Genomic DNA, 15,695 nt, shown 5'->3' with positions numbered 1-15,695 from the left:
TCCGCTCTGTGCCCACACCTGGCAGGGGCGGGACCAGCCCGGAGGCCAGGCTCTGGCAACACTCAGGGGCCCTGATTAGTGCATCAGCCACTTAGCATTTCCTCCCTTTGGTCTTTCAGTTGTGGAGTGGGATTAATGGTGTCAGTTTCTGGGTCGTGGTGAAGGTTAAAGGTGAAAGTGTGTGTAATGGGCACACACACCCGAAGGTGCTCCCCCGATGATAGCCGTCATCACCTGGCTCCATCTCTGCACAGCCAGCTCCCGCATTCAGGTCCCGGCGTAAATCTCACTGCCTGAGGAATTAATCGTGGGATTTAGTAAACACTGTGTGGGTGATAGTGCCTTTAAATGCTTTAAATCTATTAATTCAGTTAGTGCTCACACGAACTCTGGGTGGGCTCCATTATCTTCCCATTCTGTAGATGAGGAAACTGAGCCCCAGAGCAGTTAGACAGCTTGGCGACAGAGCCAGTGTTTGAACCAGGCAGTCCGGCCCCCAGGCGTCACTGCTGTGCCTTCCCAACCAGTTTCTGAAACAGCCCTGGGCCCCGTGGCCCTGCCCCCTCACCTGCTTTACCCCTTTTCCTCGCACTGATCTTGCACTGAGATTATGTAACTACTTGTTTATGGTCATCTCCCCGCCACCATGTAAAGTCCTAAGGCTCTTGACCTTGGATACTTTGAGATGCTGGTGCTGAACCCCTCAGATCTAATACAAGGTTAGGCACATAGCGAGTGCTCAGTAAAACTTTTTTTCAGTGAGGAATTAGTGTCACTAAGTGTGACTTGGGTCAGATTCCTTTATCTCAGTTTCTTTACCATGATCTCCATAGCCCGCTTTTTAGCCTTAAATTTGTTCTGTGACCCACAAAGAGAAGCCGGCCCAGTGCCCCAGGAAATGGCACTTCGGGGATGTTCACAGATGGATGTGCCCATCACTTGTATCACTGTGCATGGCGCGCAGTAGTGATGGGACTGCTGGAAGGCATGGGTGCAGCTGGCGGGGGGCAGACCAGGGTTTCTCAGACCATCTTACAGAAAGGACCAGTGGTTTTGTCCAGCCTGTCAGACAGCATTTTCGTGAGACACAATAAAAATTAAATGAAAAAGTAAGAACAAAGACATAAAATTACTGTCAAATTGTAAAATTTTCAAAGTGCTTGCTCTCAGTACTGTACATGTGGGCCACACATTGAGACTGATAAAGTCCAGTTGCAGGAAGACCATTTCTGTCAGTGTTTGGTTTGGTTCTGTTTTCAGAATTACCCCTTATCACTGATGGTGTATTCTCCAAGAGGTTGTCTGAAATCGCTCATTTTTCTTTAACGAGTGTTTTATGTGTGAGCTCAGCCTCTTAAAACTATGATCGCATTTCAGTGATTATACCTTATTTTATTATACTCCTTCAGTTTTATTAATCAACGGAAGCATTCAGACTCTCTTATTCTCTCAGAAAAAAAATTATGAAGTATCTCCTCTCCATAAAAATCCGAATCATGGTGTTTGTAAGTCTTCTCTCGTCGTGCTCGGTATGAAATCCACCAACCGCAGTGGCGCCAAACGAATGCTCACAGCTCGAGCGTCTGTGCTGCGACCACTCGAGCGTTGGCTTCCACCTGGAACCGCTTTCTGTGACAAGTGAAGACCGTTCACTGGAGAAGGAGAGCTTGTTCCCTTCATTCTCCTGTTCTCCTTCTGCTGGGCAGCGTTTCCTGTCTGCGCCATTGGTGCCTAATTTGCAAAGAAAATGTTTAACCAGGTCCCCGAGCCAGGCGTCCTGTCTGGTACAAAAGTCTCAGACATATCCGTGACTTGGGGACTCTGTTTCGTGGCCCTGCCCGGCGTTCAACGTGAGCTGTTTCTTCTTTTCTCTCCATCCCATTTTTTTTCCCACTGTTGTGAGTAATGCTGCCGTGACTGTCAGTGCACAGGGTTTTCTACAGATGCGTGTTTTCGATCCACCTGGGAGTGGCGAGTCAGGCTGACTCTGTGTGACAGTCGAGGAACTAACTGTCTTCCACTCTGCACCGTTCTCTGTTCCCACCAGCGTGCAGAGGCTTCGGATCTCTCCATGTCCTCGCCAGCGTGGCTTTTCCGTTTTGTTTTTTATTCTGGGCATCCTTGTGCGTGTGAAGTGGTCCCTCAGTGGTTCCTATTTGAAGTTCCCCGAGGACTGATGCTGTCGGGTGGCCTCGCCGCACTTTCCGCCGTTTGTGCGTCGTCGTTGGGGGAGGGTCTGCTCAGCCTGTGCCCGCTTTGTCGGCTTGTCTTTTTGTTGGATTATGAGGCTTTTCATGTTCTGATACAAAGTCCTCAGTGGATGTACATGTATCTTTGGTTGCTTGTGCTTTGGTATCATGGCCTCATGTGTTTTTTGAGATTTATCCCTGGTGCTGGGCAAACTTAATCGATTGCTTGACAGTTCTTTATCTTCTATATTGTATATTTACTCATCACCTATGACTGGTCCCCCCCGCCCTGCATCCCCCCATCTTTGACAGTCTATGGATTTGAGCATCTCCTCAGATGCTTGTTTTGAGGTTTTTTTTCTTCTTGTGAATTTCCTCTTCATATCCTTACTCTTTATTCTTGTGGGATTTCTGTCTTTTTCTTGTTGATATGTAGCTCTTCCTTGTTAATTATGTAGGCATTAGTCTAAATTAATTTAGAAAGCACAAATAACCTCCCGTCATCTGTTAACTTTTGACATGATGCCCTTCATTATACAGAGATTTTTAATTTAGATGTAATCAAGCATAATCCCATATAAAACTTTTACCTTATGGCTTGTGCCATGGAAGTTGAAGGTAAGTTACCCTTCCCCGCCCAGCGGCAGAGCTTCTCTCTGCCGCCACCATCTGTTAGATTTGTAACTTTGCATTTTGCATTTAGGTCTTTACTCTGTCAGGAGCCTCCCTGTGATGTGTATGGTTTAGGAGGGACCCCGTTTAGTTTTTTTCCCATAGTGAGTGGTCTTTCTAGCACCAGCCGTCAGCAGTTGGTTTCCTTGTTCACCGTGGAGCCGTCTCTGCCTGTCAACTTCCCCTGAAACATGAGTCTCTTTCTCTTCTGTTGACTTTTCTGTTCTTGGGCTCATTTACAGCTAATATTTTAAACTGTGTGTGTGTATACTTTTAATATGTAACTCTGTGGTATATCCTAGTATCTGTTAAGGCAAGTCTTTCTGCAAACCCTCCCCCACTCCAAATAGACTGGATGCTGATGAAACCTTTTCATATAAACTTTTAGAGCAGTCATACTCCTCCAAAAAAGTTCAACTGCAGTTTTTATTGGAATATATTGAATATACAGTAGCTGTAGGGAAATTTATACATTTAAATATCGTCATCCTACCCTAGAGCATGGATGTCTCCAATTATTCAGATCATCTTTTATGGGAGGGGACCCCAAAAAAACTAGAATTATCTTCTGGATAATTCCAGAAGATACTTCAAGGGTGGGTGGGCCCCGTGTAGTACAGGCCTCCCCTGCCAGCTGAGTGTTCTAGGAACCCGTCTGTGTCAGTGTACCAGCCGATGTTGTTGTGAGAGGCTGCGTTCAACTGCAGTGAATCTTTTTTTGAAGACTCACGCATTTGCCCATTTCATGACGGGCGATCTGTGAGCACCCCTGCCCACACCGTGCTGCGTGTCCAGCAGTTTTTGACCAAAAACAGCGTGACCCCCACGCCCCGCCTGCCTCACCCCAAGCCACTTCCGTTTCCACGATGAAAAAAGTCCCGAAATGGAAATGTCTTGCTGGTGATGCAGAAGAGGTGAAACAAAAAAATAGCAAAAGCACTAAAAGGCATCAAAATTGACACATTCAAAAACTGTTTGGAGCAGTGGAAAAGTCTCGGGAGGTGTATGGCGTCAAATGGAGAGCACTTTGAAGGTGACTGAAATTTAAATATGTAAGAACAGAAGACTTTTTACAAGTAAATCCCAGTTTTGGGGGGTCCCCCTTTGACCTTTAGCAGAGTTTTGGAAAGCTCTCCCACAGGTGGTCTCAGTGCCGATGACGCCCGGCGCGCCGTGTGCCACTTACTGTAGAACTTCGGGAGTTTGTGTTCGTCTTCCAGTGATAACGCGCTTTTTCTTCAGCAGTTACAGAAACTCCCGAGAAAATTCCACTGTCATTGAGAACTAGCACTTCCCAACCCTTTGCTTTACTAGTTGAAGAAATTTCAGATAAAATTCAGAGAGAACAAAAGCCTGTTTGACATCTTGGAATAAATATTTAACTTTGAGATGTAGAACAGCTTTTAACACAAATAAAGTGAATGACTGAAACTGAAAGAACAGTGATGACAGAAAGTTTAACTTAACCTTGAGAGAACAATAAAGACCATGGAACTGAAAGAGTAGCACCAGCTGGCTGTGCCTCCCCCCCCAACACCACCCCCCCCCCCCCCCCCGCAGTGGCACCTCCCACCATCAGGTGGAGGGGAACTTGAAATTGATCAGCGTATTTTTACTGCCCTGTGGTTTCACTCCCCTTGATCTAGCCAGGCTAGTGAAGCCAAAAATTATCTGTGTTGGACTTGTGCAAAGGTACAGGAATCTCCCATTCATCTTGGCGGATGGAATTATTTCCATTCCCTTAAGGGTAGCTGTGCATTTCCAATGGCAGAGGAGATTTCAGCCCTAGAGTGAACTCTCAAGTCTAGAGGCGGGTAACCTGAAATGGACATACCCAGTAAGCAAAGGCGGAGGCCTTCCTGGGAACATGGAGGTAAGCGAGCGTGGTTCCTGCCATCCAGGAGCTCAGTCTCTGCACGGGTGGTAACTGCAGGGAAAACTGCACCTGCAGAGCCAGGTGGCATCTCACCGAGAGGGGCCATTCCAAACGGAGATGAAGCGGAAAGGCAGGAGTGCCCAGGTGACAAGTTCAAACTGTATCTGATGAGCAGTAGAAAGCTAACAGATTTTTAAGCATGGCAGTGGTAATGTTTCCATTTATGTCTGGAGTCCAGGAAGCAGAATGGAGATGAGCTTGGGGCAAGGTGACCGGTGAGGAGGCTGGCATAGGTAACCTGATAAGCTGATCAGGAAAATAACATTTGTGGTGGTAATATGAACACAGCCCCCAGAGAGGAAGTTCATACTCCTCTCTTCTGGGACACGGCTTTAAAGAGGGAAGACGACCCTTGGATGAGCTGCATCGGCGCCCAGCACCAAAACCCAGGCGGACGCAAGCCCAGGAGCGGGACCGCATGCCTCCCCCTCCTGTTCCCGCTTTCTGCAGAGCTCCCTCTAGCCCAGTTGCAAGAAGGTGTTAAATATAATTTAATCTGTGTTTTTAGGCCCAAGAACTTTGAAGAGAAACTTAATCCAAGCCATAAAGTAGTGACACATGTCGTAAGGCCTGAAGTCTCAGCTTCCTCAGTAGAAGCTGCTTCCTAAACACGTCCCTGGTCTTTAACACTGGCTTTGACCTCGTCTTATTCCGAGACTCAGTTCCTGTCAGTTTCTACGTGTCCTAATCTAAAAATGGCACCCGCAGCAAGCATTTTAGCTAAGTGAGGTAAATAATTCAGAACGTACACTTGAAGAGAAATACAGCCCCAAGGAGGAGTTTACCATTTTGATGATGATGCTAACAATGACAATTATAATGGAAATGTTTCCATCGTGAATGTGTTCTCATCGTGTGCTTTTGTAAGCTGACTGCTCACAGTGACCCCACAAGGTGGCCCCGACTCCCTTTCCGCAGACGAGAGGATGAGAAGCGCAGAGCCTGCCACTCGTTGGTTCAGGCGCGCACAGCCAGTGAACGAGGGCGTCAGGTGGAAGCCCCGGCAAGCAGAGCTCCTGGTCCCAGGCCCAGCTGTGCCCCCGCTCTCTGGCATCTCGCGTACCCGGCGTTTGCGGTTGGACAGGACAAGACATGGAAAGTGCCAGTGTCAGAAACACGAGTCTGGCCGCCTGAGTCTCAAAACCTCCCCTGCCCTGTGGTCTGGCCCTCGGTGCTGTGCTTCGTGTCCCCATCTGCCGTCAGGAAGCAGCACATGGGAGCTGTTGCAAAAGACACGGAAACACACATCATGTTTCTTTCACCTACATTTGTGCTGTTAGGAAACAGAAGCAGGAAGTCTTTACAAACATTTGTCATCACTTGGGGTGATTTTTTGTAAGCTGCTTGTTGGGTTCAGCCTCAGGTGAGGTGACTGCTCCCACACTGAAGAGGCAGGTTCAGGGGCATGAGTGGGATTTGCTGGAGGGCCCCCAGCCAGTGTTCCTGAGACCTGTCACCTCGTGGTTCACAGTGATGGGGCGTGTGCCTGGTTTTGCTCTTCAGGGTGTTCATTCCTCGTCGTCTGGGCGACCCAAGGAAAGCGGGGAGGGAAAGAGTGTGGAGTAATAAGCACAGGACTGCTCTTCTCGAACCTAAGCATCAATCAAAAGACAGGGCAGGAGGCGGGGACGTTCCCCTTCCAGGCAGCCGAGGGCAGAGCTCGTGCTGCGGACGCTGAAGTCAGGGCACAGCAACCATTTGTTAGCGTCTCATTTTCAGAGACCCGCTCGGCCTCCCTAGTTTTAGGCACAGATTCTCATTTCTGCTGTTCTCTTATTCCAACAGAGCATCATGGCCCGCCATCGGGAACGAACTCGGCCAGGCAGAGCCCGGCCCTGCAGCACAGGCCCGTGGGACAGTCGCAGGCCAACCACACGCCTGGGGACAGGTAGGCTGTGCTTCTCCGGCGTTGGCGGTTTTCTCTCATCTCCCCACTCCTCACCCCCACGGCCCCCACTCCCACCCCGGGTGATGCAGAAGACAGCCGATGAGGTCGAATGAGGACGCTTGTGCACGCTTTCCACCTTCAGCCGCCTTCCCAGTCCCCTCCCGCCTGCGTGCCCCGAGCACCCGCGAGCAGCCCCTCCATCCCATCACCTTTGCCCTCTGGGCGGGGCTTGGAAAGAAGCCACAGCCCAGAGACTGCTGCCCTCTCAGACAACCTGAGCAGAGCAGAGGAGCATTGGTACCTATTTCTCTCTTTTGTTGAAAATCGGGTTTCTAGAAATTCAACACAGCCTCTCTCCACGGGCGCTGGTGCCGCACGAGTGCCACGGTCGGCTAGTGCGACCTCTACTGCCCGATGGAGATGCCTGGAGGTGCTGCCCGACTGGGGTCCTGCTGGGGGCACGCCCGGTTCGCCTCACCTGTCTGGGTCTGGAGCGTCTGCGACACTTCGTCAGGGGGAGAATGGCCAGGCCCAGCCTTTCAGAGAAATGAAATCGACCTGCCCTTCCTTTTAGCCTGTCTTTCACGTGCTCGGTTCAGGGAGGGCCCTGGTTTCTCTCTTGCAGAAGTGCCCTGGAAAGCGAGCTGGGGAAAGATGGCCCCGCTTCCCACCGACACTCGTGGTCCGACCACAGGCACCTCGCTCAGCTGGACACCGCGGTGATCTCCGTGGTTGGCGGGCGGCACAGCCAGGTACGAACACCCCACAGGCAGGCTGTGGTTTTTAACTGGTGAGTCACTGACACTGGTGAAGCTTTACTGCAAATTAGGTCAATTTGTTTCTGAAATTAATCACTCTTGAGGACCTACTGTGTGTGTGTGGTGTTCCGTTAGCCCCCGGGGAGGGCATGCAGAGTAACAGAAAAGGTTGCCCCGCAGCTGCGGACTCAGAGCACTGCCTCGGTCCATCAGAGCAGGGCTGGGGTCTTCGGGCTGTGTGTCCCACACGGCCGGCTGCCCAGGAGAATCGGTCACAATGCAAAGGAGGCACGTCCCAAACTCTGTTCTCCTGTTGTACTGATGACCCACTGGCAGAGAAGACGTGCAGTCTACAGAGTTCGGCCACATTTACAAAAATCGCCCAGCCCTCAACCAGAGGCCCATTCCTTCCCTACGATCCACAGATGCCTACTGAGGATATGAATGGTACCCCCAGCTATAAAAGCAGTCGTCTCTCACGCCACAGAGCCAGCAGGCCATGACCTCGTTTTCTTTGCTCTTCCCTCCAGAGCCTGGGCTGCTACCCGGTGGAGCTGGAGAGGGGCCCCCGGGGCTTCGGGTTCAGCCTCCGCGGGGGCAAGGAGTACAACATGGGGCTGTTCATCCTGCGCCTGGCGGAGGACGGGCCCGCCCTCAAGGACGGCAGGATTCACGTGAGTGGGCTCCTGCCTTCACCCTCTGGTCCTGGCTGCAGAATGGGAACTCGTGAAAATCGTTGGTGGAGGGGAATGCGGAAGCTCTCGGATCTGAGAAACGAGACCTCCCGCTGCGGAAACGTGCGAGGCAGACGCTCAGCGGGCCCCCTCCGACGTCCCGTCCCCTCTCCGCCTGCTGTGCTGCACCCCGTTCCGTCCCCACCATCCAGCACCTTCACCTCCAACACGGTGCCCTGTGGGGATTGGTTCAAAGACTAGACTAGATGGAGAATATGTCTAGATAATGAGTTATTTTCAATATTGAAGATTAACTCCCAGAAGTTAATGCTGAGTTATAGGACTTGGGTAATACGAAACAATGTAATTCACTCAAACAAACAAAAAAACATTAACTTGGAATACAGATGGGAAAGGTGTTGAGAGTCATTGAGAGGATTTTTAATTTAGCGAGTCTTAGGCTGATCCTTCAATCTGCTTAAAACTCAGGGTGGAGAAAATACGGTCCTCAGCCACGTGGTGAGAGGTTCGCTGAGTGGGGAAAGTTCACAGGAAGGAGCAGGTCAGACTGAAGGGCTTCCCGTGGAGCGGACTTGGGTTGGAAGACACAGCGAGGCCGCGCTCTGCCGGCCCCACGAGACCCGGGAGGGAGGTGCCCTCGTCCCCACCCACGGATTAAAACCTGGCCGCCTGCTGGGTTTGCTCAGCCGCTGATGGTGATGGCCAGAGCGTGACCCAGGCCCCTTGGGGTCCGCGGACACCGCACAGGTCGGGAGGCAACACGAGCAACGGGGTGGAAACGCTGTTTTGTGGACGTTTTACAAACCGTGAGACTGCCTTAGAGGGACCTAAACTTCCTCTTTCCCTTCCGCTTCTCCTGTTCTCGTTTTTCAGCCTTTCATCTCTCTCCTCCCTCTGTCCCCACAGTTTTTGTTTGTTATACAAACCTGAACATGAAGTTGTCCTATTTACCAAAAGATATATAAGTTCCCCATCTTATTCTTACCACATTTAAAAATTCGGAAGTAACAAGTAACAAAGTTGTAGAAGACTGTTTACGTCTCCCTCTCAGAGGTGCCGTTTCTACCCTTAGCTTTGTGTCCCCGAGGCCAGGGCCTGTCCCTCCGCACACTCGTTTTAAAGTTAAACAAAAACGACACCTGGTGGCAAATCTGTTCAATTACAAGTTTTATTGTATATTTGTTGTGCTAAAACCTAAGTATGCATGTTTAGACGGTAAATTTAAGCCAAAGAACGTGATTGAAATTAGTTAATTTCGATCATGCTTTACAAGACATACCTGAAGTAGGCTTCCAATACTAATTGTCTCTAAATTATCAGGATTATATATCTAGCGCTAATTTGTCATCTGTAGTTCCTCACAAAAATGATTTTTTTCAGTCACTTAAGGGAAATCTGGGTATAAGGGCTTTTTAAAAAAAAGCGTTTATTTTCCCCATTCTATTATCATCTTTGTAAAGATTTCCAGTTTATACGTTAAATCCACCAATCTTGTTTGATATCCTCCATTTCTTCGAGATGCTCTTTTTTTCATAACTATGCAACAAAACGCACTATTTAGTTCACTTGAAATTTTTTACCTTGTACAGACAGTCTACAGTTAAATTTAATTCATACCAATGCACTTAAAAATTTTGGGGGAAAACCAGAAAATAGCTAACCTCAAAGCTAGCATTTCTGGTCGGTGGGTCATGTCCCATCTCACTGAACCGTCCTCAGGACCCCACGACCCCGGGAGGGAGGGACAGACAGCACACCCCAGGAGCCCAGGGTCCTACCACTGTACTCGGGTGGACACAGGCTCATCCCACCCACCTGCGTTAGACAATCACTGCGCCCTCTTCTGGACAGAGCCCGTGAGTGTGTGTAAATGTTTGAGCTACTTTTTAGAATTTCGGTAATTTTCTATTCAGTTTTGTTTTGAAGCCACACCTTTCCGTTGCTTGTCACCTTGAACTATGTTCTCAAATCTGGAATCAAATCACTACCATCATTGTCTTTAATCAGGCCCTTTGCAAAAATACTTGACTCATCCATACTTTGTCTTTTAAAATAATAGACCACATACCTAGGAAATAGCAGTGGTACTGAGGTGTCTTCTTCTAATCACTAGTTTTTTATATATATTTTTAGGAAAATTGCTTTACACTAAAGTAAAGGAGTAAGGATTCATATTACTATACTGTCCAGGATGAATTTTTTCAGCATTTTAATCTATGAATATTTCGTTTGGTTCTTGATTTCAAGACATCCCGCCCCGCCCCTGCTTCCCAGTCACACACAATTGTCCCGGGGAGGGTTTCTGCAGTAAGTAAAGCTGCACCTCTCTTCCCGTGGCCGTCATCTGTCCACATCTCACTCTAGCCTGACAGCACCGCGTACAAGTGAAATACTTTACACATCAGAGAGGCGCTCGGCAACACTGGGGGGCCCTGGAGTTGACAAAAGCAAAACCGATGGCAGACACGTGGTCCCACGCTGTTCCCGTGCATGTCCCCTGTCTAGGTGGGCGACCAGATTGTGGAAATCAACGGAGAACCCACCCAAGGCATCACACACACCCGCGCAATCGAGCTCATCCAGGCCGGTGGAAATAAAGTTCTTCTTCTTTTGAGGCCAGGAACTGGCTTGATACCTGATCACGGTAAGTAGCTCCCCTGTCGCCACCAAGAAGTGAAGAGAGATTATTAGGGAGGGGTCAGCAGAAGGGAAAGGGATATCTCACTGGAGGGGATGTTTTTCTAGCTATGTCAAAAGTAAACACCAGAATCTAAGGCCACTTACGCAGCATACTTTTTATTAGTTAAAAATAATGTAACAGAATGTGTGGCTGCAGGCAGGACTTTTGCTGGAATGGAATATGTTGAGCTAATTTCAATACAAAACCCAGTTGGTTTTGCAGAGAAATGTGCCTGTACAAAACAAGGACATGAGAGGCAAATGAATTAAATGCATGAAAAACATGTGAAATTTCTTCAGTTTTTCATATAGTAAGATACGCTTCTCTTAGCGAGTCGAGTAAGAACGTCAGGCCTCTGCGAGCGCCCGTGAGCAGCGGTGCCGCAGCCCCTGCCTGTACTGACCTTGCCGGGTTCCCTGTGCGTTTCTGAACTACCCCGGGGCTGGAAATCGCTGTGTTCACACTGAGTGCACTAGTCTAGAAAGAAGGTGTCACGCCACTTAGTGCCGGCCCCCTTCAGCCTGTAATTCTCTGACTGCGTCCCTTCACCACCTGCTTGTAAATCACCCATTCCCAGTGATGTCTTTGCTAACCGCGCTGTGATTTTTTTTTTTTAACACAGTCCTAGGCTTTTTCTCTTCCTCCTTCAGGTTTGGCTCCTTCCGGTCTGTGCTCCTACGTGAAACCTGAGCAGCATTAAGGCTTTCAGGGCTTTTCTTGGTCTTTCCTTAAAAAGACTTGGTAAATTTGCATGTCTTGTCAATCACCTCCTTCTCTTTTTTCTTTTAATTAAAAATGATGCTATTAAATACATCTAATTCTATCTCCTGCACTTTTCCATTTCCTTTTGACATTAAATTTGACCGCTTAAAGCAAGACAATTATTTACTAGTGCCCATGAACCTCGTTCTGGTCAACAGAGGCTGGTCTCCTTTATGCGTGAGTCTGGCATGTCCTTAAGCTCTATCCTCCAATAAGAGCTCAATTAGTAAGCTTCTTGGACCAGGTAATTTGGTCTAATTTTAAGTTTTACTGGGCTTTACTACTTATAAAGAATTGACACACCATCTATTACTAATTGTACATAAGTAATTAGAAAAATGAATACTGTTATTTTATGCATAAATAACCTCCCCGTGATGTACAAATATAGCTGTATGCATCTGCCTTTATAGAGAGATACTTAGACTAAACTATAAGATGCTCATACTGTTGAAGCAATCAGTACAATTACAATGGCTGTCAAAGCTTAAAACTTAACAATGTTCCACCCAAAACCCCTCTCCTTAGGTCGCCGGGATAGCCCTCAGCCTTCATCTTCAAACGTGATTTATGACGAACAGCCGCCGTTCCCCCCACCTTCTCATTCTGCGTCCAAGTGCGAGGAGCCCTGCGCGCCAGGAGCTGAGGGAGCCTTCACCAGGGCACAGGTGTGTGAAAAGGCAGAAGAGTTCAAGGACATGGGGCCCGAGAAGAGAAGCACTTTACATCAGTCTGACATGAAGCACCAGCCTCTTCTCCAGAAAAGTGGGAGTAGCAGGGATGCCCCCAGCAGTCACGGGCACAGCGACAAGAAACACCTCTTAAAAGCAGAAAATGGTGTTGCCCGCAGAGGCAGGTCTGCTAGTCCCAGAAAGCCAGCCAGTCGCTATGCAGAGGAACCTCCCCAACAGACGCCCAGTCCTCTCAGAAACGACCCCACGAGAAGGCCCAGAGAGCGATCGCCCAGCCCCAGGCAAGGGGAGACTCAGAGCTGCCCGGGCAGTGCCGGGGTGGCCTCGGGCCAGGGTCACACCCGGAGGGGACGCTCCGCCAGCCCAAAGAAGCAGCAGAGAACGGAAGGGCGACAAGACCGACCCAACGCTGCAGCCAAAGCCCTGGAGTTGGGGGGCCGACGGGCGGGGGGCCGTGCTCGCGAGGGCGCTGAGCAGGTCGTAGATGGGAAAGAACGATCGGGTGGCGGCAGGACAGACACGAAGCAGAGTCCGCGGCCTCCGGAGGAGAAAAGCAAGCGAATGGATGAAAAGCCCGCGGCTAGTAATGTTACGAACAGAGTGGTACCTGAAAGTGAAAGGGGAAAGAGAGCCCCCTTAGGAGAGACACGTACGGAGAGGATGGCCCCGAACAGACTCGAGGACGACAGAGGAGGAGAGGCAGCCGACAGGAACCGAGAGGGCGGCGGCGCCAGGCCGGAGCGCGGCTCCCCGGCCAGGAAGCCGCCCATAACCCCGGGGCCCTGGAAGGTGCCCGGCGCCAGCAGAGCCTCGGGCGTGACTGGGGTGGCGGAGAAACGGCTGTGAGCCCCAGCCTGAAACCACGAAAAACAGGCTGTAATCTCTCCTTCCGAAAAAGCGGCGTTTCCCCCCAGAAATTCAGAAACACACGTGAGTACATTTTGCTCTGATCATCAAGGCTGCACGAAGGGCCTCGCGTTTGCTGAGCAGCCCTGTCCCCACGGCCGCCCGCCATCACACTCCTCGGACGCACCGGCTGGCCCTCCGGTGTCGGAAATGAAGGACGTCGGTATTAACAGTGTGGTCACAACGGACTGTCTGTGCCAAGGTCTCTGCTGTGTCCTGTCTGTTGTACCCTCCCCGCCCGGCTGTTTCCACAGTAACGAGAAAATGACGTTCGGCTTGGAAGTCGATATTCTCAGTAGCATGTTGCATGTTTACAGAGAGAACCGAGTCCCCGCAGGAGGAGACGAACTCGTCCCCAAGGAGGGCGGGCCCCCTCCCGCAGCCCCAGACGATGCCCCGTTTAAAGCCACACCCCAGACCTCTCCGCTCTGGAGAAAAACAGGGAGTCAAATATCGACAGTCGCGGTTTTGTGTTTTAACTCAGCTGGGCAAGGTATAACTGTTAAAGAGCTTACTTAGCAACTGAGTGTTGGCAACGGAGGAAGTACAATTCGTTAAGCAATTACGCGTTCGCCCCTGTGGGGGGACCCAGCCCCTAAGTCCTCAGAGCAGCTCGTGTGGAAACAGTGCGTGTTGCTGTTTGAAGAAAAACTACCCAATTTCTGGCTATTTTGGTGGTACCTGCTAAGTCATTAGTTATTACTACGTCTTTTAAGAGCCAAAATATTATACAGGTTGTGTGAGGGACTTACTTGTGTGACCAGTTTCACAGTCCACCGCCTGAGCAAGGACCGGCTCCTCTGGTCGCAGGGGACGCAGACCCCTGTGAGGCCAGGCACGGTGACAGACGGCACCTGCTGAATCTTACAAAAGGGAGACCACTGGAATGTGACTGGAGTTTAAGAGGCTGCAACTACACACAAAATATACTTTAAAGAAAACATCAGCGATAAAGGGTAATTTTGGAAAAGATACTGGGAGAAAGCAGCAGCCTTCCTCTGACTGAACCCTTGGTCCCGTCAGCAGTGGGGGTCTCCGAGTGCCTTTATCAGAGTCACGTGGAAGGGGAGACAGTATTTCACTCCACAGAACAGACGCAGATTGCTAGTCCCCTGACGACCATTCAGTAGCATCTAGAAATCCAGGAACTTCTCAGACTGGTTCAGGGAGCACTGGAACACACTCGTTCCGTCACCCGGGCCCTTCCTCTCGAGTCTGACCGTGAAACTCGCTCCTGGGAACCTGGATCGGCCCCTGTAGATACAGACGAGCCTCTCAGAGCGAGCCCCCCGCTGCCCCGTCCTGTGCTTTCCCACCTGTAACTACTTGAATACAGCAAAATTAGAAGGCTTGATAAACGCTATGAGTTTAGTACCACAGAAGTGATTTATTTTCCCTATAGACCGCAATTAGTGATGAAAATCCTATTTTTATTGTTAACTGTGACACAACTTTACTGTCATATGTTGTCAGTCTGATGTGGCTCTTTCCAAGTAACCTGTCACTGTCTCGATTAAATCCTGACTTAGCAACGCGGCCTTGGAACGCTGAGCAGACACGGATGTCCTGGTTGTAAATGTTTGTACATTGTACAGCACCTTTATACACACACTCGAGTTCTGATTAGAGAGAGAGATCTGTAAATTGCTCGTTATTTTTTATATAGATATTAAAAAAAACAAAAACCAGTTCATGGCCTGCATTTCTTTTACAGTTAGGCTCGCTCTGTCTGGAGCTGGTCCTCCTGATGACAGGGGTCCCTCCCAGTGACAGCCCTGCAGTCAAGAAAACTCCCACGGTGAGAAGCTCACCCAGAGAGTCGTCCTCTCCTCGGTGGACGTTTAACTCAAACCGATCTCAAGCTTAATGTTCTATGAATTGTGTACCTTTCATTGTAAAAAAAAAAAAATAGCTTTGCATAAGAATTCACTCCCCCCCGCCATCCTTCCTTCTTCTGCTGTCAGGGAGATACGAGGGCGCGTCGTAGGGAAACGCAGCTCTAACACTAGACATCTCGCGGGGGCGCAGGGAAGCCCAGACACCGCAGGGCCACAGAGATCTGCTACGTCAGACTGAAACTTCACCTTGTGCTTCAGCCATTCTAGTCACTGCAGCTTACACTTAATTTAAGAATGAAGTGTTCTGATTTTTCATTTCATTCTTGGTATGAATATGCCTAAAACCTATTTTAAGACAATGGTTTATTTCCCACTTTAAGTCCCACCATTGCATGAACTCAACACTAAGAGGGAAAACCCAAGCCTCCAAGCAGAGGTTTATCACAGCAGAGGCTGCGGAAAGTGGCAGCGGTTCTGTGGTGTCCGGGTGTTGATTTCACTGATCGCAGTGGCTGGGAAGTTCTGGGAAGCCATCAACTCTGTCCCACCTGAGAGAGCTCAGACTAAGCTGCTATCACCTTACCTTCTAACCAAGTCCCGTCAAATGCTGTGGGTCACGTAGCCTTTGAACAGAGTCAACTATTTCCGAAGTCCTAGACGCAGAAAAGCACTAGGCTTT

At 49.6% G+C, this 15,695-nt stretch overlaps 1 protein-coding gene across 4 annotated transcripts in view; it reads left to right on the top strand.

Moving 5' to 3' along the window:
* MAGI3 (membrane associated guanylate kinase, WW and PDZ domain containing 3) overlaps window positions 1-14,961 on the top strand; it is a 184,782-nt gene extending 169,821 nt beyond the window's left edge. For 3 of the 4 annotated variants that reach the window (XM_053656002.1, XM_053656001.1, XM_053655999.1), the window contains 5 exons: window positions 6,583-6,685; window positions 7,311-7,437; window positions 7,974-8,117; window positions 10,644-10,782; window positions 12,109-14,960. In XM_053656002.1, the coding sequence (XP_053511977.1) occupies window positions 6,583-6,685; window positions 7,311-7,437; window positions 7,974-8,117; window positions 10,644-10,782; window positions 12,109-13,118 (1,523 nt within the window). In that variant the 3' untranslated portion in view covers window positions 13,119-14,960. Of the gene's footprint in view, window positions 1-6,582; window positions 6,686-7,310; window positions 7,438-7,973; window positions 8,118-10,643; window positions 10,783-12,108 lie in introns of all 4 variants that reach the window. The other variant, XM_053656000.1, reaches the window with a different exon arrangement.
* The last annotated feature ends 734 nt before the right edge of the window (window positions 14,962-15,695 follow it).

Source organism: Artibeus jamaicensis, unplaced genomic scaffold, assembly GCF_021234435.1.
Source record: "Artibeus jamaicensis isolate MK-2021 breed Jamaican fruit bat unplaced genomic scaffold, CSHL_Jam_final scaffold_1689, whole genome shotgun sequence".
Taxonomy (NCBI): Eukaryota; Metazoa; Chordata; class Mammalia; order Chiroptera; family Phyllostomidae; genus Artibeus; species Artibeus jamaicensis.
Note: the sequence above shows the minus strand (reverse complement) of the source record. Positions and strands in the feature narration are given on the sequence as shown.